The 26,032-nt window shown below is 48.2% G+C and overlaps 1 protein-coding gene across 5 annotated transcripts in view; it reads left to right on the forward strand.

Moving 5' to 3' along the window:
* The window catches only part of NTM (neurotrimin), a 917,312-nt gene that overhangs the window by 779,385 nt on the left and 111,895 nt on the right, over window positions 1-26,032 (forward strand). For all 5 annotated transcript variants that reach the window (XM_024756859.1, XM_024756856.1, XM_024756855.1 and 2 more), the window contains one exon: window positions 17,454-17,579. In XM_024756859.1, the coding sequence (XP_024612627.1) occupies window positions 17,454-17,579 (126 nt within the window). The remainder of the gene's footprint in view (window positions 1-17,453; window positions 17,580-26,032) is intronic.

Consider the following 26,032-nt stretch of genomic DNA (forward strand, 5'->3'; position numbering starts at 1 on the left):
CAGACCCGCCAATACGTTAGTTTGGCGTTTCTAACAGCCCAGACTTCTCCGTGGAAACCCCATCAAGTCTCAGGCTGTTTAGGTGGCCTCCCGTTTTCGGTTTGGCTTTGGTGTCATGGCTCCCTGAGGAACCCTCACGATGACAGCAGCGTGTGGAGACCCTGCTACTCACCCACGTGGCCAGTGCGTGGGACAGACCGCTTCCCCTCCCCCATCCCACCCTAAATGGTCCGGCCTTTGGGTCAGAGCATCACAGCCATGCCGCATAGTTTTTTCTTTAATGATATGAAATCATTTTCACATAAATTGCCTAATTTGGTTCTTAACAAAAACCCTATAAGACAAGGCAGTTGTAATCATTTCTAGTTTATAAATAAAGACAATAAGCCCCGAGACATCAACCCTTTGGCCCCGAGTGCACTGGGGACTGGAGCTGGGAGTCCTGCGCTTCTGCCCCGGCTCCAGCTCCATTGCCTCAGGCGCCCTGGCTGGGGGTCCCTGTGACCTCACGCAGGAGGGTTTGAGAGCTCGGGTGACTGGCCATGGACTGCACATATGTCATTCTCTCAGAGAGGGTGTGCTGCTGGCTGGTATGTGGACACGGCTGCTTGGCCCCATGTCCAGGGGAGCACCGTGCATCCCTGAAGGCCACTGTCCGTATCCATCCGTCTAACAGCCTCCACCGTGTGCATGATGGGAACGGAGCCGGCGGGCCTCTGGCCTCTCTACCCTCACTAGACAGTCCCACAGGAAAATGTCCTCCTCTGAGGACCTTCCCAGAGCCTTGCTTCTCTTTCCTTCATCCTCACTGGGAAGGAAGTTGTTCAGATGGTGGGATTTTTTTTAGGCTCGGGTGCCCTGGAAAAAACCAGATGAAGTCTGCAAGTATGTTCAGCACACCCGTAGCTGCTGCTCTGCGCCCCCCACTTCGTATTTTTCTTAGCTGTTCTGTTTTAGTTAGTGCCGATATAGTCTCCCCTCCTACATATCCCTTTAGGGTGAAATGCCTGCTCAGTAAGCTTCGGAAAGGCAGTGTATTTTAGGCAGCCTGATAAAAGACTCAAATCGCCCCAGATTAATGCATTCATTCCTAGCCAATTGAAGGGTTCATTACAGTGCTCAGGGGGGGGCTCCTCTGACACATCTGCCCTGGGTAATGAGCCATTCAGCAGCTTCTCCCCTGGGTTGCTGGCAACCTGCAGAGGGGGCCTGAGAGGGAGCCCAGCAGAAGTAGGTAAAGTGCAAAGGAGAGGGTCAGTCTGGGCACCTCTGGCCCCGGAGGGACGTTGGGAACAAGAGGTGCTTGTGGCCACGATACCTGCCTCTGCAGCAGGAACCGAGGAGCATCTGGTGCAGGTGCCAAGGAAGGTGGCAGCTCAGACGGCACCGCTGAGCCCTGGAAGGCTGGGGAGTGAGGTTCACGGCGCACAGAGGACGTCTGGGCTTTGAAAGCGAACCCCAGTTAGGCAACCAGAGAAGGGTGTATATGGGAGGAGCTTACAAACAATTGCAGTCTGCGCCTCTAACTAACATCTCTACACGGAAATGTTCAAGGAGGGAAAGACAGACGTAGAGCCCAAGAAAGTTAGGAGACATCCTAGAGATTGGCTAGCCCGGTGACTCCAGGGGTGGGCGTGGGGTGTGTGACAGTGATTTTACCCTCCAGGGGACATTTGGCAATGTCTGGAGACAGTCGTGGTTGTCTAGACTCTCAGGTGGAGAAAGAGATGCTCCTGGCACGTAGTGGGTGAAGACCAGGGATGCTGCTCGACAACCTACAATGGACAGGGCAGCCCCAAACAACACAGAAGCGTCCAGTCCCAAAGGTCAACAGTGCCAAGTTTGGGAAACCGGCCAGCTGAAACCTGCCCTATTGCAGATGAGAAAGGTGAAGTAGGACAAAGGTGACGCGCTCTAGGTTACACAGACAGAGGATGGAGGAGCCGGGAGGGCAGCAGCCTGCAGTCTTTCTCTCTCGTCTCTATGATGTCCCTAGAACCGGGAGCCCTGCTTTCCAGTTCTGCACTGATAAGTACCCTCAGAAACAAAGTTGTTTCCTCTCCTTCTGGACCACAGAGCACCCTTCCAGCCCACATCTCTCGTAAGGAAAATTCCATCACCGGCCTTTATGAACACACGCCGGTCCCTACCCACTTCGGTCTAGACAGATCTCTTCTGGGGAGTTAGCTTATTATCTTTGTTATGCATTTAGAAGCGGATGGTACTGCTGATAAAAATAGGAATTGCCAGAGGAGCTAGCACCAGGCGTTATGAGATGCTGATGTGCAGTGTTGCTAACAGCAGCTCCCCGTGAGGGTGGGAAGGAGACCCCTTCGTGCACACATAACTGTATCTAACCATTATTAAATATTGATTCATCTCAGCTGGGCCCTGTGCCTGCTTCCAAATGGAGGCCAGTGCATTAACTGGTGCTGATCTCGTCTGTACCCCTGGCGTTGCACCCATGGCTGTCGCTGCTGACCCTTGTTCCTGAACTGACAGTGTACAAGGGGAGTGATTCCTTGCCCCCCTTTTGACTAGAGAAATAAGCACATATGAGTTTATATCTGGAGTCTAGGATTCGTGGGGGTATGAGCGCTAGAGCTTCATTAAAAAAAAAAAGGAAAGAAGCCTCCTATGATGAACAGTCATTACAGGGACGTAGACTCGTCTGAGTATCTGGAGCAATCGTAAACATTTCCCTGAGCCGGTGTTTGATGGTGGGGGAAGGTTGAGCGGGGTGGGGGCAGATAGAAGGAAAGAGGGGCCGAAGTTAAGAACAAATATGCAAGTCCAGAGTGTGTGCTTAACGGAACCGAGATTTATTTTTCTGTGTGTCTTCCTAAGCCTCTAGATAGATGACAAAAAATACAGCCAGCCAGAAAAGAAATAGCCCAAATGTAATTTAAAGGCCAACTTTTTAACCAATACTTCAGCTGGGAGACACCTTTCCTGTGTTAAGATTCCCAGCTCAGGACTTCCCTGGTGGTGCAGTGGTTAAGAATCCGCCTGCCAGTGTAGGGAACACGGGTTCGAGCCCTGGTCCGGGAAGATCCCACATGCCGCAGAGCAACTAAGCCCGTGCGCCACAACTACTGAGCCCATGTGCTGCAACTCCTGCAGCCACCGTGCCTAGAGCCTGTGCTCCGCAACAAGAGAAGCCACTGCAATGAGAAGTTCGTGCACCACAACGAAGAGTAGCCCCCGCTCACCGCAACTAGAGAAAGCCCACGCACAGCATCAAAGACCCAACGCAGCCAAAGATAAATAAATTAATTTAAAAAAAAAAAAGATGCCCAGTGCAGGGGAGGAGTATTAAAGTTACTGATTTATCTTCAGTAGCACAGTTATTTTTATTGTCTTGACAGTGACAGGTTTTTTGTTTAGCTTTTCTCTGCAGTTCTGTACACCCTTCTCCATGAAAGAAGATCAGGCCATAGGCCATTGTTTTCTTTGATGTCCTGGTGCCTCAGAAGACACGGAACCTGGCCATCGCAGAAGCACATCAACACTTTCTCTGGCTTCATAACAAGCAGCAAATTTTGAAATAGTAGATACGGCTGTCCCGCCCTCTGATTCACAACAGAGAGGTGTGTGTGCACACGCAGGACACGTGTGTGGCTTTGGGGGTGCATGTGGCCATAACAGTTTGTCCATAGAAACTTTTACCAGAAATATGTCTTCTACTACCAGGGAGCCACAGGAAAGATTAATAAGTACAATTCAGTTCAAACATACGAGTAAACAGTCATTTGTTGTGTCCCTCCTGTCTGCAAGGAACCCTGATCCACATTGGGACGTGCAAAGGTGAAGCATAGAAAAATAAAAATATGAAAGAGCTTTCCTTATGGGTCACATATTCCAGCGAGGATGCAATGTCCATATACCAGCAGTTACCAAGGCAGAATATAATCTGCTGTATGGGAGTGTTTTTTGTTTTTTTTAAATTTATTTTACTCAAGTATAGTTGATTTACAATGTTATGTTAATTTCTGCTGTAAAGCAAAGTGATTCAATTATACACATATATTCTTTTTCATATTCTTTTCCATTATGGTTTATTGCAGGATATTGAATATAGTTCCCTGTGCTATACAGTAAGACTTTGTTGTTTATCCATTCTCTGTATGACAGTTGGCATCTGCTAATCCCAAACTCCCAATCCTTCCCTCCTCCAGCCACCCCCTTGGCAACCACAAGTCTCTTCTCGATGTCTGTGAGTCTGTTTCTGTTTCGTAGATAAGTTAATTTGTGTTGTATTTTAGATTCCACATGTAAGTGATATCATATGGTATTTGTCTTTCACTGTCTGACTTACTTCATTTAGTATGATAATCTCTAGGTCCATCCATATTGCTGAAAATGGCATTATTTCATTCTTTTTTATGGCTGAGTAATATTCCATTCCATTCCGTTGTTTATATGTACGACATCTTCTTTATCCACTCATCTATCGATGGACATTTAGGTTGTTTTCATGTCTTGGATATTGTGAATAGTGCTGCTATGAACATAGGGGTGTGTGTATCTTTTTGATTTATGGTTTTGTCTGGATATATGCCCAGGAATGGTATCGCTGGATCATATGGTAACACTAATTTTAGTTTTTTAAGGAACCTCCACTGTTTTCCATAGTGGCTGCACCAATTTACATTCCCACCAACAGTGCAGGAGGGTTCTGTATGGGAGTGTTTTGAACAAAGGGCTGTGAGAGGTTGAAGATAAGAGAAATTGATTCTGACCAGGAAAGTTCATGTATTCAACATGCAGGTACCGGGTCCCTACTGTGTGCTGGGCACTGTCCTAGGTGACAGGGATACAGAGGGGAAGTACGGAGTTTAGGTTTAATGAGAAGAGGTAAACAGCAACACTAAACAAATAAATGGGAACTTCAGAGAATGGACAGGGGCCATAAAATAACTAAAGCAGATACCGGGATGGGGCCAGGAGCTCTCTGAGATATTGTGGTCCGGAAGGACGCAGAGTAGGTGAGAACTGAGTGACAAACAAGTATCCACGTGAAGATCTGGGGACAGAGCATTTCAGGCAGGGAACAGAAACTGCAAGGCCTGAGGGAAGGACCAGCTGGGCACCTTCCAAGGGCAGACAGCAGGTCCGGGGACTGGAGTTGTGTGGATTCTGGGCAAAGCAGTCACGCTAAGGGCAGAATTTGTCAGGGGCCAGCTATGCAGAGTCTTCGAGACACCGTGTGAACTTTGAGTGTCATTCTAAGGGCAGTCAGCTGCCATGAGAGGTCTCTAAATAGGGGGTGATATGATTAGATTTATCTTGTGGTTTTTAATTAGTCCACCTGTGATGCAGAAAATGGAATGTAGAAAAAGGGAGGGAAGAGAATGTATCAAGGCAGCATGAGGGTTATTTTTGAAATAAAGCCAACAGGACTTGATAACTGGACGTAGAAATTGATAACTGCAGGTAGAAATTGAAGGAAAGGGAGAAATGATGGGTGATTCCTATGTCTTTGTCCTGGACACTTAGGTAGATGATGGTGTCATTAACTAGGACGGGTCAATTAGGAGAAGGAGGTGAGGAATCTAGAACTCTTTTGGGGACGTAGTAAGTGAACTTGTCTATTGAACAATTAAGGAGGCCACGTTGCTATCCTTTATTGAGCACACACTGTATACCCAGTATTATTCTAGGCTCTTAGGTGTATGACCTCATTGAATCCGCAGGGTAACCTGGGGAAGAAGGAGAAGGTGATGCTCTTTCATGTGCACAGATGAGTGTTATTCAGAGACACACATCTCTTGGAGATCTTATGGCTTAGGGAGGATGCTGGCAAGGAGGCCATGCGACCGTATGTCCCACAGAAAGTGGTCAGGTGCCCTCGTCCCCCCCGTACCAGGAGAGGAGAGCTCCCCTCCTGAGGGGTGCCAAGGAGCCGGTGGCCTCCTGTCAAGACTCACTGACATCCTGATGGGCCCACTTCTGTCTGCTGTGAGCTGATGAGGGAGAAAGAGAGTTATTGTCAAATTCCCAACTTGCCCTTTTTGATATGAAGTTCGCTTGTGATATTTTTTTAACTTAGGTAGCTAATGCATTTTGTTCTCCGGAGTGTGAGAGACCCAGTTTCCCGAGTAGCCTTTAATTAGTTTCTGGATGATGACATCTCCACCGAGAAGCAACCAGTGGCATCCCCCAGTCTCAGGGGGGAGATAAAAGAATCTAATAAAGACATTCGGTGTTTCTAGGTGATGTGTTTGACAAGCTTTGTATTAACAAGAAGTCTTGTTGGAACTTTATTCTCTTTCCAACTGTGCTCCCTCCCTGGCCCCGGATCCCTGCCATTTCACAGGGGGATTCACAGAGCTAAGAAACTGTAGATTCAAACAGACCAGCCTGCATCTCTACCCGTCGTTCTAGAGGGGAAGAGGCTTCATCTTGATCTGTTCACAGACCGTAACCTTTGTGAGGGATTTAGTGGCAATAAGGCCTCGGAACAAAAACTCCACTTAAAACCAACTGACAAGTTCTTTTGCACAGCAGTGGGGCCACTTCCTGGGCCTCTGGATTCAAGGCCAGATAATGAGGTGTTCCTTCCACTAGCCTTAATTATTGCCAAAGATGATCGTCACAGGGAGAGTGGGTATAACTCACAGCTTCATTTCAATGTTGGCACCATTGGTACTTGGATGGAGAGAGGCAGAAACTCCCCTTCGGGCTGTCCACCTTCCTCTGAACTTAACCTTGAGGGTGCTTGAGGGAAAGAGAAAAGTCTGTGGAAGAATTTGGACCATACGGTGGTCAAGGTGGGGTGGGGAGGCCCCTGCGGCCACCTTCCCGCTGCAGTCAGCGCAGTTCCCCGCCGCACACGTTTTATGGCTTGGGCGTGAGCGTATAACCACCAGTGCTTCCAGGCAGCTAGGAATTAAAGTGCTGATGGTGCCACCGAGGCAGCTGGGAATGGAAGTGATCCTGGCACCATTGGCAGCCAGCACATTGACAGCCTGGAGACGCCGGCTTCTGCAGAGCTGAGCACAGGGCCCCCAGGAGGCAGGGCTCCATCCTTGCCGTGGCCCTTTGACCCTTTGCCTCCATCTGACCTGGATGGGGCAGCCTGGGAGAAAGGACTAATTGGAACCTGCTCTCCTGGGCAGCTCTTAAGGGCACGAGGAGAGTCTGAACAAAGAAAATCTTTTCCAGGAGTCTGGGAGATTATGGTGACGTGTACAGGCACATTTGCGTATTGTTTACTCTCAGGGTGGCAAAGTGTGAAGCTCATCCTTGGGTCTGGTGACAGCGCTATCGTAGAAAGACCGTTCTTCTGTCCACACAGTGGGTTTCTGAGCAGAAGGAAGGACATCCAAGGGGCAGAGGTACATCTTCCTGAATGGGGAGAAAAATGAGCCCTGTTAAAAATGCAGTGGTAGCACAGGAACGGAGGACTTAAAGCTGCAGTATGTAAAGGGTCCCTCTAGCTAAGGCCCAGGCTGTCTGCGGGGCCCGGCAGTGTGTCTTGAGCCAGATGGGGGCTGGGTCTCCTTTCTCTGCAGATCTTCAACAGCTTGTGGAAAAAGTGTGTCTGGAGGTTGGGGTCTGGGATACGGCACGAGCGGCAGTCACACTTGGGTAGCTGTCCTTAACGGGCCCCTCGAGTTTCGTGGGCATCAGCTGCATGCCTGCTTTGGAAAGTGAGAACCACTGAAAGATGCTGGATGCCAAGGCAGAAAAAGAATCCACTTGAAGAGGCTTTAAGGCAGGGCCTCCAAGGATGTGGCGAGGCTCTGGCTGCTGCGACCAGCAGGAATAGACAGCTCCTGGTGAAGAAAAATTAGAATCAGGAGAGACCAGAAGCACCTTGCCAGCCACTACCTCTGAGACCGTGGGAAGAAACCTTGTCCTAGGTGTACTGTCCCGAAACCCTGGTCAGCCCTGCTGGGTTGGCTTTTACGGCAGGCAGTAATGCTCTGTACCTGGAATCGATTGGACTCTGCGTTATCTCGATCATGATAGCATTCCTCTGCAGCGTGGTAAGCAGTTCACTAAGTGCCTTGAGTTATAGGACGTATCTCGTCTGATTCCAAAACCCTGTAGGCAGAGCTTAGGTCTGAGATCTGCCACTTCCTAGCTCCCTGACTTAGGGCAGGTTAGGAACTGGTTACAGCCTCAGTGTTCTGGATTAAATAGGAAGAGAAACGGGCGGTATCTAGTACTTATTAGGTGTATGACAAATATTAATTCTCTTCCATGAGGAATAATAAAAAGAATCTTTTTCTGGGTTTCTCTTTTTAATTTTTTTTCAGTTTTCCTCATGAAGTCAGGTAGCTGAATCAGGTTCTTAATTGATTCCATATTTTTGTACTATCATTTTCATCTTTGAGGACCCGTTTGTGTACATTTTAGTTGATTTTTGTAGGGACACCTTATTAAAGTATCTGCAGTCTGCCTGACTTCCTGTATGAGGACCTTGGGTTCACTGCATTACCTCTCTGAGTTTCAGGGTCTTTACTATACAGTGGGGGGGATGCCTATGAGCTACCAAAAGGATTTAAAAGGAAGCAGCAAATGTTAAGCCCCTGGCAAAGTGCTCGGCGTACAAGGTGTCCATGGTCGTTCCCTCCCCGTCCCGCCTCTGCTCCCTTCCTGAACTGGTCCCTAAAGAGCTGGCCCCGATCGGGGGTGTGGAGGGTGAAGCCCGTCACGTACCTTCAACCCAAAGCAGCGGCCATCACGCTAGAGCTGTACAGTCGCTCTCCCTGTCTGGATATCGTGATTAGCAATAATTACCTTACATCCCCCCATTAAACGATTGATGAAGAGAGCATTCCCGGCAGTTTCTCGGATGTCGCCAAATATAACGGAGCTCCGATGGTGACAAGTAGGTTGCTGTGAAATTCAGTTTACTCGAATAGGCCCCAAAGCAGTGAAGTGTGGAGTGGGGCCTGCGTGGTGTTTACTTTCCTCTCCAACGTCTCTATCAGGAATGACGAAACTGGATCAGGGAGCAGAGCTCATAAAAATTTCCACATTTCAGCTGATCCTGAAAGGAACAAATTCCGAACTTCAGAACCAGTGGTTTATGACTAATCCCAAATAAACCACTAGCTTTTCTCCCCGGACTTCCTGATTCTCCCCCGTAAACGCGAATGGTTTTAGTATGGAGAGAAAGAAAGAATGAGATGGAAGAAATGACAAAATGATTCTGGGAAAAGAACTAACAGGCCGCCCGAGGCCGTGTCATCAAGGAGCTCTCTGCATGGTCAGGCTCTCATTTGGGCTTCTGAATCTCTAGACTCTAACCTTTCCCTTCTGGAAAGCGGAGGCAGCAAGCCCAGTGCTGGCGAGGGGGGAGGGTCCTATAGCAGACCTCCATCCCCCACTGCCTCCACGCAGTCACTTCAAGATGCTGTTTATCTCAGAACCACTAGAGCATCTGAAGAAGTGGTCAGCACCCACCTGCGGGGGCAGGCAAGTCCATCTCAGCCTCTAAACCAGAGCATCCTCCCGGCCCCGCACTGCACCTGACGTCCAAATTTAGCCTCATCCTGGCCTCTAGAAGTACACGTTTTTAGTAACATTAATAAATCGCATTTGAATAGCACTTTATGTTTAAAATGTGATTTCTCACAGTTTCATCTGATCCACAGAACATGTGTTTTAAAAAGGCAAGATAGGTATTGATATAACTAAAATAATCAGAGTTAAAGGATTTACATGAGTTTATACAGCTAGTAATAGTCGGGTCTGGGCTTCACATACCTGGCCTTCTGATGCAACGCTTAGAATTCTTTCTCTTAAGAGATCCCACAGATCCCACAATACTGGTGTCCTATTATACAAATATTTGTATTGGAAAGAAGGAAGAAGGGAAAAGGGAGAGAAGAAAAGACAGACTGACTAGTCTTTTCAGTCAAAATAAGCCAAAGAAACACTTCTCAGCAGACTCAGCAGTGGGTCCGATTGATCACTCCTCTGTCATGCTATGGGGACAGCTGGGACCCCTGGTTACAGGAAGCAGCAGCTACAGCCCTGCCTCAAATGAAAGCTCCCCGGAAGCCGCGGCTCCCTGGTCCAGTGCACAGTGGGAGGACGATGAACAGGCGGAGGATGGGTAGGAAGTGCCCGTGACGGAAGAGGGAGGAAGATGAGATAGTCCTGCAAACGCTGTATGGTCCAAACATACATTGGTGAAACCTCCCACCCACTCTCCTGATAGAGAGCAATGCCGTGTAAGGATGACAGAGAGTGCCCCCTTTCCTAGATGCCCTGTGGGCAGACAGGTGGTCACGTGGAGGTGCAAAAGCAGGGTGCCCCACGCGGGAGGGTGAATCAGCAAGACTTCAGACCCAGAGAATCCCAGGCTGGCTGTGTGCACTCCACTGCACGAACTCTCTATGGAGAGAATACATTTGGGATCAGATATAATCTGTATTCGGGTCCCACCTTCAACACTTGTTATCTGGGTAACAGGAGCACCTCACTAATAGCTCACAAAGCCTTAGTTTCTTCATCTGTAAATTGGAATAGTAATAGTACCACCTCATAGGATTCTTGTGAGATTAAATTAAATAATGGAGTCAAAGTTCCTGTAAAATTTCTAACGCACAACAGAAATTCATAGTCTCAGTTCATATACATATATAGTTGGTTTCTGTTTATTTTTATGTATGCATCCAAATTTCAACATGCATTTATTGTTTTTCTAACCCATCTATCCCCTCATTAAAAGAAAACACTCTGGAACTCTGCAATTTTCAGTTGCATGTCCTTGAATATATCCTTGACCTCCCTGAACAGATGTATCTTCATCTGTAAAATGTGGGAAAGGAAACAATTAGGGTGACCAATGACTTGGAACTTTTCTGGTTTTAGCGCTGAAAGTCCTGTGTTCTAGGAGACTCCTTTAGTTCCTGGTAAACCAGGACAGTTGGTCTGCTTAGAAATAATATCTACTTGTGGGGTTAATGCAGGGGTAAGATAAAGTGAGGGCAATATATGTAAAACAGCGGTTATACAGCAGGTATTTAATAAATAGTAACCATTGACATTATTATACATGCGGAGAGTCTTCGAGGGCTATTCAGAGATGTTGAGGGAATGCAGTCATTTTGAGGTACTTGCATTTCCATACAGCCTTGTCAAAACACTTTCATTCATTCATTCAAAAACTACGTGTTGAACACAGACTGTGTTCAGACATCGTGGTGTGTGCGGAACGCTTCAGTGAACAAGACGACCAGCTGGGCTAACGTTTTACTGGGGAGAGCAGACCATATGCAGCAGTCTGGTGTGGGGAGTTCTACTTCAGGAGAGACGGTCGAGGAAGGCTTCATGGAGGAGCTGAGTTTTCAAGAACAAGACAGACCCGGCCAAGTGAAGATCAGGGAGGAAGGAGACTTTGAAGAACCAAAGACTGGCCTGAGGTGTTTCAGGAGGAAAGGAGGCCAGTGGAGTGGACATTCATGCACCAGGTTATGGACCCAGGCCTGGATGTCTCTGTGTGGTCTGGACACCAGGAAAGTCGAGGGTATTTCAGACGGCTCCTTTAATTCTGCAAAGACAAAGGTGCCAAGGCCTTAGCTGTGGCGCAGCCCTTGCTGTGGGAACTGTCCCGAGCCCCCGTGGGCATCTCAGACCTTCACTGCAGAGAGGAGGTGGGTGGGGGGCAGGGGGAACGGGGGACATGCCACCAGCACCAGAGGCAGCACCTGGGATGCATAGATCTGCGTGCGTCCTACAGAGGAACCTGGTGCAAGCCGCTTCTATGCATCCTCAGCCCCACGGGACCGTGAAGGGCTTAATAAAACATCTCAATTTGGATTTAATAGGATATCTACTGTGTGCTAAAAACAGCAAAATTGCTATATATTAATGACATAATTATTAGAATTTAACACCTGGGCAGTGGAGGCTACACGAAGAGTGAGGAAGTTCCCTAGAATACTGTTTTAATAATTATGTTATTTAATTATTTACACATTTGAATTAAAATTCAATAAGAGCCAGATTAAACCTTAACATAATAAATTAAATGTGGAACTCTATCCAAAAAGCATGGCTCAGGGAGTCTCTGCCTTTTTCCAAACATAATCTAACCACTTCTTGATCCTTCTAGATTCAGACCTCAAAAGGCAGCAGAGACATCACATCCATCAATGTGGAAATAAGCTGATGGCCTTTTTTAAGGAATCTTGGACTCTTAGCAGGTCTCAGACTCACCCCAGACCTTTGGCTGTGTGATCCCAGCTGCTAACAGAATAGTTCTGCCACCCTGCTGGCCCCTTGTCATCTCATCAGCTTGTCTAAAACAGAATCACACTAATGTTCTCCCCCAAAGACGTTATTCATATAACATAAGGGATCTGCCAGCTCGGCCATCCAGCTGCTGTTGAACAAAATGGCCTTCATTTGACTCCGTGTTCCTGAATCCCCCATCCAGGCACCATCAGGCACCCGCAGCTTGTCCTCGGCTTTGCTCTCAAACCCATCCTTTTCTTTCCACCCTTACGGAGCCCACAGTTTAACCCAGGCTTTGAACATCACTCTCCGAAATCCAGTGTCTGTCTACCCATTCCCTCTGACACACTGTTACAAGCTTATTTTGCTTAAAGTATATTAATATATTTGTATATTCACTATATATTTATGTATAGTATTTCCTTTTTTAAACAATTTCAAATGCTTGCCATTGCCTATAGGATAGAGGTAAAACCCAGGAAGGACCTGGCCATTCAGGCTGGTCTGTAATCCGGCTCTAGTTTACCTCATTGACCTTGTATCCCATTCTTCCTCGAGTAGGTTAGAATTTATCAACCTTCCATTCTGTGTTGACGTGACATATGTGTCTGCCAAGCACACAATATACGAAAACTCACTTACTGCATACTTCGCATCGCTTAGAGGCTCTGTAAGTGCATTTCATAAACTTACCCCTAAATCCTCAGAGGGATCCGGTGAGATATGTGCAATTGGCTTCACGACCTGAGGACATGAGGCACAGAGAGGTGAGGTAACTGGGCCAAGGCTGCACAACTTGAACGTAGTAGAGCCAGGATCTGGACCACTGCTCTCCATCACCTCTGCTGCTGAGTAGACTTTGTATCCTCACACGCATCCTGGATTTCTGCCTTCCCAACCGTGCCCATGCACTTCTGTCCCACTTGAAGCAGCTTCACTTGCTCTGCAGACATGACCGTTTCTCTTTTGTTGGTACCCGAACTAGACTCTGTAGCCCAGGAGAAGCTGTGCCGACACCCACACTCTTACTAACTCACAGAGTGCAATGTCTGTACCAACCTTTTAGCATCCAATCCCACACAACCCTGTGACGCGGTGGGACGTATATATGCACTGTTTCCCCAAACAGATTGTAAGTTCATGGAGGGCCAAGAAAATGTGTGCATTGCTGCACGTCATGGACATACCTAAGCCACAGTGTGTATATAGTAGGTGCTCACTCAGGGCTTGAGTGACTTTTGGCCATGTCTCCTCCAGTAGCTATCCTTCCATTAATAATTATGCCTGGCCACCGAAAGTCTTACTAATAGTATTTTTCTAACATCACCTGCTTTGCCCAAAATGCCTTTCCTCCTCAGAACTGATTCATTTTTGCTTGTCTTCTGGGGATTAGCTTAGGTGTCTCATATCCAAGGAGCCTTCCATGACATGCATCTCCAGGCTGGCTAATGTGTCTCTCCTCTGCATTTCCTCAACACCTTATCTGTCCTTCTATGTCACAGTGCACTAAAGGGGTTTGCTTCTGCTCCTGTCTTTGCATCTCTAGACTGTGGACTCCTTGAGGGTAAACACTGTGTCTTTTAGATGTCTTGCCCCTTAGGGCTAAGCACAACACTGGTATAAGGAAGTGCTCAGTGAGTATTGATGAATGAAAGAATGAATGAATGTGTGAGTGAATCAATGAAAACAAAGCAATCCTAGTGTGTTTCCAACCACCTGCATGATGAGATGAGATAAGACGCAGGAGGTATCCATGGAAACAATATAAAAATGTAAGTAGCCCTATCTCAGTGGGTCAGAATTTTCTTACGAACATGGATTAGCTAAGACCATAGTGCATCCTTGTCAATTCACTTTCATTTTAAATACTGACAACATGTTAGAAGTTGCCACCTGGAAGGTGATACTTCTAACCGCCTAGCATCTTTGGCACTGTGCCAGTTTGGTTCTGGTGATTGGGGTTGCACCTCTGGTCAAACCGTCTCAGCTCTATGCCACGAATGGTCTACCTTTCAAAGTCATCTCGAGGCAATTTGCCACCTTCAAGCTACACCCTGAGGCAGGATTGAAAGGCCAAGCATTTCACCAACTGCCACTTCGTGAGTTGGACACGTTCCAGTTGTTAGTGGAGGGAGACAATTCTAGATGATTCTTCCAAGCATGAGGTGTGATGGTCTCATTTTATATACTTACTGTGCCAACAGCTTGGCCCAGACTACCTTCTCTTCTACTTGAGGACTGTCCATTGTTCTCTAGTGTATGATTAGCAGATTAGCTATCATGTAAGAAGCCAGGAAAATGAACTCCCAGGAAGCCCTTCCAAAGCAAGAGTAATTCATTACCCTGCCTGATTTCCACTTAAAATGTACTTTGAGCACACTTCCAGCTACAAACCCTAAATCACCCTGTGTTCACAAAGTCCATCATTTTTTTTATTTTATTGCATGGCATTTTCGTGACATAATCCCTCACAGAGCATCTCAGAGTGCTTTACAGATCAGTAAATTACTTACCTGCAGAGTCAAAGCGATGTCTGCAAGGCCAGCACAGCCATTCTGCAGGCAGCCTGTCCTCTGGGAAACAGGCAAGGCTGTGTGAGTGCCAAGGGTGGGCAGGATCAGGGCCAGGCGAATGTATGGCTTGGGGGTGAGGTGGGGTTCAAGAAGTGCAAGTCCCAGTTAAAGCTCTGCGAATAAAATACATCAAATTTAAATGATTCTAGAACTTAGAGAGCTTACAAATTTGGATCCTTCGGACAGTCAGCAAATCAAGTGTCCAGTCATTAACTCATCAAGTATCTTTCTCTCCTGGAAGGTTCAATCTAGCTTTTAAAATGATACAGCCATGAATCACAATATAATGTCTTAGAAGTCCCGTGTCTTAGAGCCAGCGGTCACTTCCCAGCCCTGGCCACATCAACCGTCCATTGTGTCTGTCCTGCCAAATATCCATGAGAATACAGGTATATATGTGTGCAAGGGCATACACACACTCGCACACACAGAACGTCACACCACAGTTGCCTCTTTACCTGAAGCTCCACGCGGATTTAAGACTAAAAATGATTAATTGGTGCTTGCTTTATGCAAGGGACCGTTTTGGAGACAGCAGAAAATAAAAAGATGAGCAAGGCTCTTGTCCAATATCTTATACTATGATAATTTATAGCCAAGGAGAAAGATGAGACAAGGTAACATAAGCCAGTTTATTTTAATGCCGTGGAGGAGGCTACAGAGTCTCCAAGCAGGAGAAGCCACATCCCCTTGGACGTCACCTGGAAGACCTCGTGGAAGGGGTGGCAGCTCAACCTTGAATGAGGTTGAATGCTTCCAGTAGGTCTAGACAGTTGGAGAAAGAGGCGAAGGGACCAAAACCAGTAGCAAGGGCTTGGGGCTCAGAAACCAAAGTCCAGTTCATTCTTGCTAATGAGCGTTCCTGGTTGGGCGCTGTGTGGAAACAGATGGGAAGTCAATTTTCAGGAGAAGGAGGGAAAGGAGCAAAGGCTGAGAGCAGCTATCTGCACGACACGCTCCTTTCTGGAGGAAAAAATCCAACACCATCAGGAGTGAGTGATGAATGGATCCAGGAGAGGAAAGACCAGCACGGAAAGTTCCAACCAGTCTGATTTTCCTGTGAGGGTTGCCCCGTGACCTTGGTCCCATCCAGGGAATAAGGGCGATGGTCAGCTTGCCTGGGGTCTCCTGCAGGCCAGATGGCAGTGTGTCCTGGGGATAATGGGTCCTGGAATAGCACACGGGGGTGGCTCAGAAGCATGCCGATGCAAGGAGGCAACCTGACCTGAAGACGCCTCATAGAACCGGACATGGGCCCTTAACCTGTAAAGAGCTAGTGTGCCAAAACCAGTGTGAGTAGAACTGAAATGACTGTGTTAACGGCCCGGTTCTGAGGTTGTCGCAGACATGTAGCCAGGTGAGGAGGTGGCTCCCATGAACAGCCATTATAATTCCATCCTATAAATATGTGTTGTATTTTATACTATGGATATAAATGTAAGTAAGACCTGGCTCAAGCCATCAAAAAAGCTCATGGTCTAGGGGGTGAGGGATGCTATGCAAATAACTACAGCACAGTGAGATAAGGGCCAAGAATTGGGAGTTTGGGGGGGCTGCCCAATAAAAGACACCCTTACTTTATAAACCCATTGGCAGACGAGACAAATGAGTAGTCATTTCATGGTCAAGCATCACATTCGCGAGTGGTAAAGATGATACTGGAGAATTGGGCTTAGATGTGCAGCAGCAATGAGCTTCCACCTCTGAGCCCCAGAATGAGACAGATGTACACCGCTGGCCGTGCTCATCCCCGTGGGATGCTGTCCTGTAAAACATAAATGAGAAAGGGCACGACATAATGTTAACTTCCTAAGGAAACCCTGGCTGCAAAACGAAAGACTAAACAAAGTTGGGGGATTCTGTCCCCAGATCTACAGTTGGGATGAACCTCTTCATCCTTTGGGGGGATTAATCTAAGACACAGAGAGAGAAAGAGGCCAAGTCTGTCACGTCTGATTGACCCCCCCTCAGGTGTGTGTAACATATCTGGGTGCAGGATCTTTGAGTTGTGCAGTAGGCCAGAGGGAGTAGGGGTAGGGAAAGCTGCGACAAAGTGGCATATGATTTGGGTCTAAAAGGATGACTGGGAGTTTCCCAGGAAGGACAGAAGGAAGAATATAGATCCCAAATGCAGGCTGACCAGGAAGGACATGATGAGTTGGGGGTGACAACAGGGCAAGTGGAGGTGGAATCGCCAGGAATGTCAGTGGAAACAGGTTCGGGCTTGATTCCGAAGGGCCTGGTTTGCTTGGGTGAGGGGCTTCGGTGTCTTCAGGTGGGCAGTAGGAATGGTTGGAGGTGTTCAGGCAGAGACGCAATATGATCAGAAGAGCATCATATAAAGACGGCCGTGACGCGGTGTGGAGCCGGGGCGGGCGGAGCGTGTGGGTGAGAGTGGAGACCGGAAGAGGGCGGGGGGCTAGAACAGGTCCTGTGGGGCTGCAGTGGAACCGTCCCTTTCAGACCCTCTGCCGTTGCGTGTACGTAGGAGGAAATAGCAGCTGACGTCGAGGTGAGACATTTCTTTCACGTGTAAGGTGACTCCTCTGATTCCTCGTGCTCGACTCTATAGCCCCAGTATTGCCATCCCTGGGTTATTCTGCCAACTACCACTTGAAGACAACAAAGAAATGTTTCAGCAGGATTTTAATTTTCTTTCTACCTGTATTGTCTCCACAGTATCTCCCAAAATTGTAGAGATTTCTTCTGATATCTCCATCAACGAAGGCAACAATGTCAGCCTCACCTGCATAGCAACGGGTCGACCGGAGCCGACGGTTACTTGGAGACACATCTCCCCCAAAGGTGAGAGAAGCAGTTTGGTGTATCGTGTCGTGAGAGGAAGTGGGAGAATCGTTGGCCTTGGCAGGACGTTATGACGCCGGTGACTTGGTGTCAAGTGTTCCCCATTCTTGGTGGCCTGATAACAAGTTGCTCATGGCTCCGCAGAGAATATCGGTGTTCTCAGTGCAAGACAGGCACGTGCTCTGAGATTTCAGAAATCACACTGGAGGATGTCTCCAGTCCCTGGGAAATTAATCCTAGTTGTTTCTGGGTGAAGTGGTGGTAAGCTGTTCTGGGCGACTTTCCTGGTCACGTTTGGCGATGGAGGAGTGTGCTCGGTGTTGGTGGCATTGTTCAGCTGGCTGTTTTGTAAGAGAGAGGAGACACAAACACACAATGATGGATGAGGGTTTGGGATGGCCGTATGCCTACAAGGAAGAGTTCCACGTCGGTGCTGCTTCAACAGTGCCAAATATCTGGTCGCTAGGCCATTAGTCCTTCTGTGGTTTTCTTGTTGCTTTACTCTGATTAATCCTAGATAACAAGTACAACTTAGTGTGTGACTGAATTGCAAAATTCACTTTGTCTAAACGTCTAGACGTTTTGCAGACCGGGCTAAGTGTTGTTTTGTGCTTTCACGGATTGAACGTTAAACTTTTAGAATTTAAGGCAACATGCCATTTATTATTAAGCTAGCTTTTATGCGAGCTGCATTACATTAGTTCTAAAACGTCTATTGAGTGTTTATATAGCAATAAACCACAACAGACAAGTCCCTGCTCTCATGAGCTCACATTGTCATGAGATGAGTAACCAAAATAATAATGTTAATAGTATGTGGTGATAAGGATGAGAAAATAGAGCAGGGTACATTGACAGGAGGACAAGAGGTTTGGTCAGGAAAGGCCTTCGACAAGGGGACATTTGAGCAGAGACCTGAAAAAGATCCTTAATTTCACTGCTTATATCTGGCTAACATAGACTATATTTATGTACGTATGTATATATATGTGTGTGTGTGTGTGTGTATGCTTGTATGTATGTATGAAGGTAAGTGCATTGCTGGGTCACGCAGGTTTAAGGAGGCTAAAGAAGAGACACACACTGCTATAAAATAGATAAACAACAAGGACCTACTGTAGAGCACAGGGAACTGTATTCAATATCTTGTAATAAACTCTAAGGGAAGAGAATCCAAAAAAGAATATATCCATATACATATATATAGAGAGAGAACTGAGTCACTTTGTTGTATACCCGAAACTAACACAATATTTTAAATCAACTAGATTTCAATAAAAATAAAGATGCTAAAGTCGCCACCAGCGTGGTTTGCTGGGTGTTTCAGGCTGAGTCCCCCTAAAGCAGACCCTGAGAAGGTGACTGGCAAACAAGAAGTTTATTGGAGGTGCCCTTGGGATCAAGCCTGTGGAAGGGGAGGGAGGGAGGCGGGGTCAGGCCGAGGGAGAGGTTGAGTTGCCATGATGACCAGGGAAGCATCTCTACTAGCCCTGTGGGGCATTCTGAAGATAGGATGAATTGTCCTCTCTTGAGGTTATGGGGGTGGCCTTTTATGCCAGCACAACGGTCGAGGTCAGGGAATTCGGGTTGTCCCCAGAAGAGCTGTGACCTAGGCCAGGCATCTCTCTTCGTATGAGACGGTCCCCATGAGGGGCTGCAGCCGAGGGCTGTCCGTCCACCCCCTGGGGCAGGCATCCTTCATTCCTGAAGAAGGCAGTGCGTCACAGGTTTACTGCACCTGGACATTAAAAAAAAAATCAGTTGAAGACTATGCATGGGCCCCAGAAACCAAATTCCCTCTCTCAGGGTAACAGTTAGCCCTATGGAGGTTTTCAGAAAAGGGATGAGGTTTTCATTGTGTTTGGCCTGAAACGCTGGGAGCTGTCCCTAGCCACCGCTCCTGACACTACCACCATGAGCAAAGGAATCAGAGAGATGCTGGAATTTCTGCCAATCTCTTGACTGGAAATGATCTTGGAAATGATCTCACATGTGGACTGGCCCACAGTCTGGGAGGAGGCTTCACTGTGCATGAAGTTGTTAGTGATGGAACTTGGCCCTGGGGCACATCCCAGGGTGAGGCACCCAGATGGACAGACTTTCTGGCCCATGGTGCACGCCGTTCGTCACTGCTTAATACCGGAACCTCAGTGCCACTGGACTCCAGGGCCGTCTGTGCCATTAGCATACGCAAACATTCATCATCCCAGGTACATGGACTTTCCTTCTGGCAGGTGGTACCGCCCCCTCCATCCTGCAAGTCCCCTCTGTCTCCTGCTTGATGTCTTTTCTCATCCCTCCTCTGGTCCTGCAGCTCTTCGTCCTTTTCTGGGTGCCTCGCCTTTCCTTTTCCTCTCCTCTCCTTTCCTCTTCTCTCCTCTCCTTTCCTCTCTTCCCCCGCCCCTCCCCTCTCTTTTTTTTTCTTCTTTCCCTTCTCCTCTGTACAGCTCCTCTTTTTGTCTTGTCCTTTCATGCTTTCTGTTTTTGTTCTCCGCCTTCCTATCTCTCACAGCCTCCTACACAGCCTCCTTCTGTTTCATCCCACATTGCCATTTCTTTCTTCTCTCTCTTCTCCTCACAAGCACTTTTGTCTTCCCTCTGCACTGGCACCCTCTCCATTCCTCTTGCTGAGGTTCTCACCACTGTGCCCTAGCATCCTTCCCTCCCTCCTGGCCATCCAGCCGCCTCATTTCCCCAGGGGACTGGACCTGATGCTTCCATTTTACGGGGGTTTTAGCTGCTATGGAAACAGAAGATGGATCAAGGGGAGAGGAGAAGGATAATCAGAATCAACCTGTGGATCAGAGTAATTTAGACGAGCAGCTTTTCCCAGATCTGTGGTCTGGATTAGCTAACCCAGATTCAAACTGATGCGACATGCCACATGGTAACTGATCACCCCGGGGCTCACGGGGTGCCGCTTCCTTGGTGACTGATTATTTGGAGATCAGAGCTGTCATCGGGCTGCTGCCCAGCCCAAACTGGAGCTGGAGACCCTCAGCAGCTAGGCCTTCATCTTGCCCCACTAAATATCTCCAAAAGGCTGCTTATTTTAAATAACGTAGGGACAAGATGTGGGTTCCTTGGAGAAAAAGATACGCTACACCTGATAGAAGGCTCCAGAGGCAGAGAGCTGCTGTCACCCTTGCTCCCACTGTGTGTGGGCAGATCACATTTCAATCAAGGTCATTCTTACGCTTATACCCATTAAACCCCCGATGGAGGGCTGACCCTGGCCAAGCACTTTGGGCCACCTTGATGGCTTCACTGCATGTTCTCTCCAGACTGGTCTGTTTGTTCTGTGCATTTCTGAAAACTCCTAGTTTCCTCTATCACAACTTATATGGGGCTGCAGTAAGCTGATATAAATCTCTTCCTTTTTTAAAAAAAATTTTTCGAGGTAACATTGGTTTATAACACATCGGGTTGGCCAAAAATGTGTTCAGGTTTTCCGTAAGATGGTACAGGAAAACCCGAACGAGCTTTCTGGCCAACCCAATACAAGTTCCGTGTATTACATTTTGACTTCTGTATGCCCTACAGCGAGCTTACCACCAAAAGGCTAGTTTTCCATCCATCACCATACAGTTGACCCCTGCACCCATTTCACTACCTCCCCTGACTCCACTTCCCCTCTGGTAACCATTACTCTGTTCTCTATATCTGTGTGTTTGTTTTTCTTTGGTTTGTTTTGCACATTTGTTTTGTTTTGTTTTCATATATTCCCCATATAAATGAGCTCGTATGGTATTTGTCTTTCTCTGTCTGACTTACTTCACTTAGCATAAGGTCCCAGCCTTGACTCCTTTTATGTGGAAAAGTAATAAAGCAATGTTAACCACCATTGTATCAGTAGTGGTTCATCCATCCAGATATACAGAAACTGGGAGTGATCTTATGGTGGGAGGGGTGTTGGGGGTCTTTCTCAGAAGATGCCTACCTGGCACTTGACATCAGGTGGAGAAAATGTCAGTTGTACTTATCCAAGATAGAGAGGGAGGTAAGACCTCCCAAGCTACCTCTTGGCATTGCTGTTGATCGTGAGAAGTGGTATCTCACCTGTTATTACCGGTTATATGTCTTTTTAGCTCCCTTCATGAACTTATAGCTCCCAGGAGTTCAAGGAGAAGGTGTACTAGCTTTGTAGAGATACCTGCCCTCATGGTGCATACCTGTTTTGAAGGGTACAGGTGTTGCTTGTACCTGCACAGGCCTTGGTCTTTTCAAGAGGAAGAGCCACGTCACTTCCTCACACGGGAATGCCGCCTGGAACTGCACGAATGTTCTAATGGCCCCTCACCGAATCCCGCCTGTTAGCCTGCTGCTCTGGGCACTGAAGGACCGTCAGTGGTCCCCAGGGTCCCTTAGACACAACTCTCACTCATGACTCTGCATCTTGTCTTGTCTTTTCCTTGTCTAGGCATGCAAGAATTTATTTTGTCATAGCCCTTAAGCTCGAGTCTTTCTATTCAAAAGAATGCCTTTAATGCTCTGTATTCCTCTGAGTCTTCTAACAGATAAACTCTCTCTTTCAATGTATTCTAAAGGCTCTTCAAGACTTCACACTTCATAAAAAAATTATTCTCAAAGGCCAATTTTCATGTCTCCAGTTTCTGTTGGACTGTCAGAGCTTTAGAGAGAAGGCTGAGGTTCCTGTATTTCCGCATCCCCGGGAGCCGACCGCAAAACCCAGATGAAGGCCTGAGTCCAGCCACCGCTGCATGGGCTTCACTGTGCATACGGGGTCGTGGCTCACCGAGTGTCCTAATGGGGCTGCCCTCTCGGCTGCACCTGCCTCACCCTTTATCCCATCAGACAAAACACTGAAGATACCAATAACAATCTCACCAAGGCTGCTGAGAGAACACCTCCTACCTGGGTATTGGCGGGGGGCTCAGGAGGTTCCAGTGATCTGTCCGAAGAGATGTCCTGATTCCTGATTCATCAGTTGAGACCAGAGCCTGTGTCTCTCTTTTCTTGGCTTCTTCACCTCCTAGCACAATACCCAGCACCTAGAAAGCTTCTAAGGAGTATGTGTTGATTCCGTGAACAGCCCTTGTGTTTGCTGGTGCCCCAAAGGGGATGGCCGTTCTCCTAATTCGAAGATTCCATCCCCATCCTTGAGGAATTCTTGTCCACTTTGATGTTGTGGTCCAGACCTGGTGTGTCTCCTGCTGAAGTCTCTGCTGGTAAGTCTCCAGGAAATTTTCTCTGGTCTTGAAGCCTTCCCCGAAGTCCGTCTGGTGGGGAAGCTGCTGTGCCAGGGCTGGACTTCTCCTTGAAGAAGTGACTCCTTTTCAAGTTCTCTTTTGCAAGGGTCAGAGTGGCTCACGAGCATCGTTGAAGTTGGGTCTTGCGTGAGCTGCCTTCTGCCCTCATCGCCGCCTCACCACGGTGCTCTCGTGATGTCGGTGCTTCTCTGATGTGTAGTTCACCCGGCTCTTCCAGGGCACCTGATCCTCTTGCTGGCTTACTCATCCCAACCCTACCTGTGCCTAAACCCGCAGTGGCTCCCAACAGTTTCATAAATCAATCCTGGATGTTCCCAGAGAGAGTGAATTCAATAATACATGAAAACTTGCTGCTCTTCATGGGTTAAACAAAGTTTAATACAAAGAAAGAAATCAGTACCCAAAAAAGAGACATATCGTTTACAAATTTCTCCCCTCCATCCCCAGTGTGCGAATCGAGGTTCAGGTAGAGATGGATTGTTTCTTCCCAGGGCCACACAGAGACCCGGGGTGAGAGTGCACGATTAGAAGAAAGCTGTATGTCCATTGGGCTGCGCACCACGCCCTAGCTGTGGAAGCCTTCTCTTCCCACGGCACGGGGTGGGCGCTTCTGCATGCCTTCCACACCTCTGTCCGCAGGACTGGGCAACCTGCCTCGGCTGCCAGTCTCCCCGCTCCCACCTCAGCTCTCCTGCTGGAGTTGAAGGGCCCAGGGCCCAGGGAGCAGTCCGCTGCCCTGCCTCATGCCTCCCAGAGCCTTCAAAGGCACCAGCTGGTGAGGACAGAGTGACCCTCGGATGGGTGCCCTTCTCCTCTCGCCAGTGTTCTGAGCGCTCCCCGCCCACCTATTTCCCATTTGTCAGCACTGACAGGCCCTCCTCCCCAGCTAAGCAGGACACAGAAGCACTAATTGGCACTGGGGGTATCACAGCTTGAGTTCAACCAGAGCTGGCAGGTGCCGCGACTCCGGTGACAGCTCTGCAGAAGAGTGTCAGGCGTGGAACTCTGGCGTGCCACTGGCTGACGTGGCACCCTGGCACTAATGAGCAGCCTGTCAGCACCAGCGTCAGGGGCCCCGTGTGGCACAGCAATCATTAGGATGGCAGACGAGAAAATCGTCTCCAGCAAAGAGGCACCGGGGATGGGAGGGAAGGAGGACAAAATGGAACTAAAGGCTTCACCTCATCCACCCCTGATGTTCACCACCCAGCAGCAGGGAACCAAAAAAAAAACCAAAAAAACAGGAAAGACAAAGATCCTTATGAAAGATCTCTATCTGTGCCAACTCTGGACAACGCTTGGAGTCTCATTTTAGTGGATGCCCTGTAATTAATGATACAGGCGATACATCTTTTCTGCCATAAGCCAAGGGGGAACTCAATGACTGAATTATCTCTCCAGTCATGGCCAAGGTGTTGTGAAGCCAGGAATTAGCCTCAGTTCCCAAGAAACAAGGGCCTGAAGGGAAAGGAGGCCTTGAGATCTGTGATTCTTTGCTCCCTGTCAGGGAGTCTCCCTGGAGGGGGCACCTGCTAAACTACCAGCTGCCCACCTGTCTTCTGCTAGAATATTAGAGTCCAAGAGATACAGTTAAGAGAAGGATCCTTCCCTGTGGAGGCTCCTCCCACAGGGGGGCATGGGTGGTGACCAGCATGTCTGCCCTCTCCACCTGCTTCCTGAGGACAGGTGAGAATGGTCCAGCTGGTCCTTTCTGCTGAGCTGTTTGGAATGTCTGGCCCTTCTCTGAGGCCCTGGTCACCTGCAGTGAGTGACTCCCTTTCATAGCTGGAGGTGACCTGCCCAAAACAGGTGGGTTTGAAATCAGGTCCAGCTGGATTTGGATTCCCTTGCACTGTCACTGCCTGGGTCACGCTGGGGCAGCAGTAAGCCTCTCTGAAGATAACGCTTCTTTCTTGATTTTGTTCTTGCTTCTTGTCACGGCACCTTGAGTTTCCATGATCCGGCCCTTGACCCCAAGACCCCCCGCACTGCAGTCACGGTGGCAGCTTGAGGCTCACCACCTATTTGGCGTCTCCTCTTTGGACTCACTTCCACTCTCCTTAGACCATCTTCCCGCGGCTTTTGGAGAGAGTCCACTTTTGTTTTAAGACCAGGCTCAGATGCTACCCGTTTGAGAGCCTCTGATGACTTTTCTTCAGTCGGAGTGCCTCAGCCCTTCCCGAGACGTCACAGCGCTCTGCACGGCAGTGATGCTCGCACTTACCTGCAGCTCCAGAGACCCCCCACTGCCCCCCACCCCGGTGTCCAGGGGAGCAGTAACAGGCCCCTCGTGGTCGTATTTCATCACCAGTGCTGAGCGCAGCACGAGACAGTGACAGGCCCTTTTGGGGATCGTTGAAAGAAGTGTCCAATAGTGTAGGTACAGTATGTTTCTTCCCTTTTTAAATTTGAGTCTTTCTGGCACATAATTTAAAACAAAATCAGTTTTAGTGAGGAAAGGGGTAAGAGCCGGGAGCTTCATCTCCGCATCATCATATATTTCCCAAACCAGTCAAAGGAATTCGTAAGCAAAGCCTCTCCCCCAACCGTTGCCTCCCTGGTTGACCCCATGACTGAGCTTCAGACTCTTCATCTGCAAAAGACGGATAACCAGGCCGTGTCAGGGTAGATTGGCGGGATGAGTCACGCTTCCCGATGCAGAGTGCCCGGCCAGCAACACACAGTAGGCGCCCAACCCCGGTACTTCCCAGCACCCAGCCAGCCCGTTGCCCTTCTTTCCCACCCAGGAGACAAGAACAAAAGGGAGGAAATGAACATTTGTTCCTCTGAAAAGTTTGAATCCTTACAAAAGCCCAAGCTCAGTCAATTGCCAGGAAGAGTCAGCACCCCCGACCCCCATGATTTTCTGATTAACGCAGGTGCTCGATTAAAATTCCCCAGGTACCCCCAGTGGCTGTCCCAGGAGGGACAAGGAATCGCTACTGTGAAAGATATGGTCACTGATGGTGGGAGAAAAGAAAATAATTGCATCGTAATGGAAAGTGGCAGATCTCCTCTCCCTAGGAACAGGGGAGCATTCGGTATTAGGTCCAACCCGTACAGAGAAAGCTATTTCTTATGATGGAGATAAACCAGTGGTCCAACCTCAATACGAGGCAAAGTGATCCAGAAACTCATTAAGTAAATGGTTTAAACACAGACCGAGGTGGCGAAGAAAAAGGTAGAGTGAGACGTTTATATATCACTCTTCTAACTCCGCAA

This window comes from Neophocaena asiaeorientalis, unplaced genomic scaffold (assembly GCF_003031525.2).
Source record: "Neophocaena asiaeorientalis asiaeorientalis breed wild unplaced genomic scaffold, Neophocaena_asiaeorientalis_V1.1 scaffold424, whole genome shotgun sequence".
NCBI classification, from domain to species: Eukaryota; Metazoa; Chordata; class Mammalia; order Artiodactyla; family Phocoenidae; genus Neophocaena; species Neophocaena asiaeorientalis.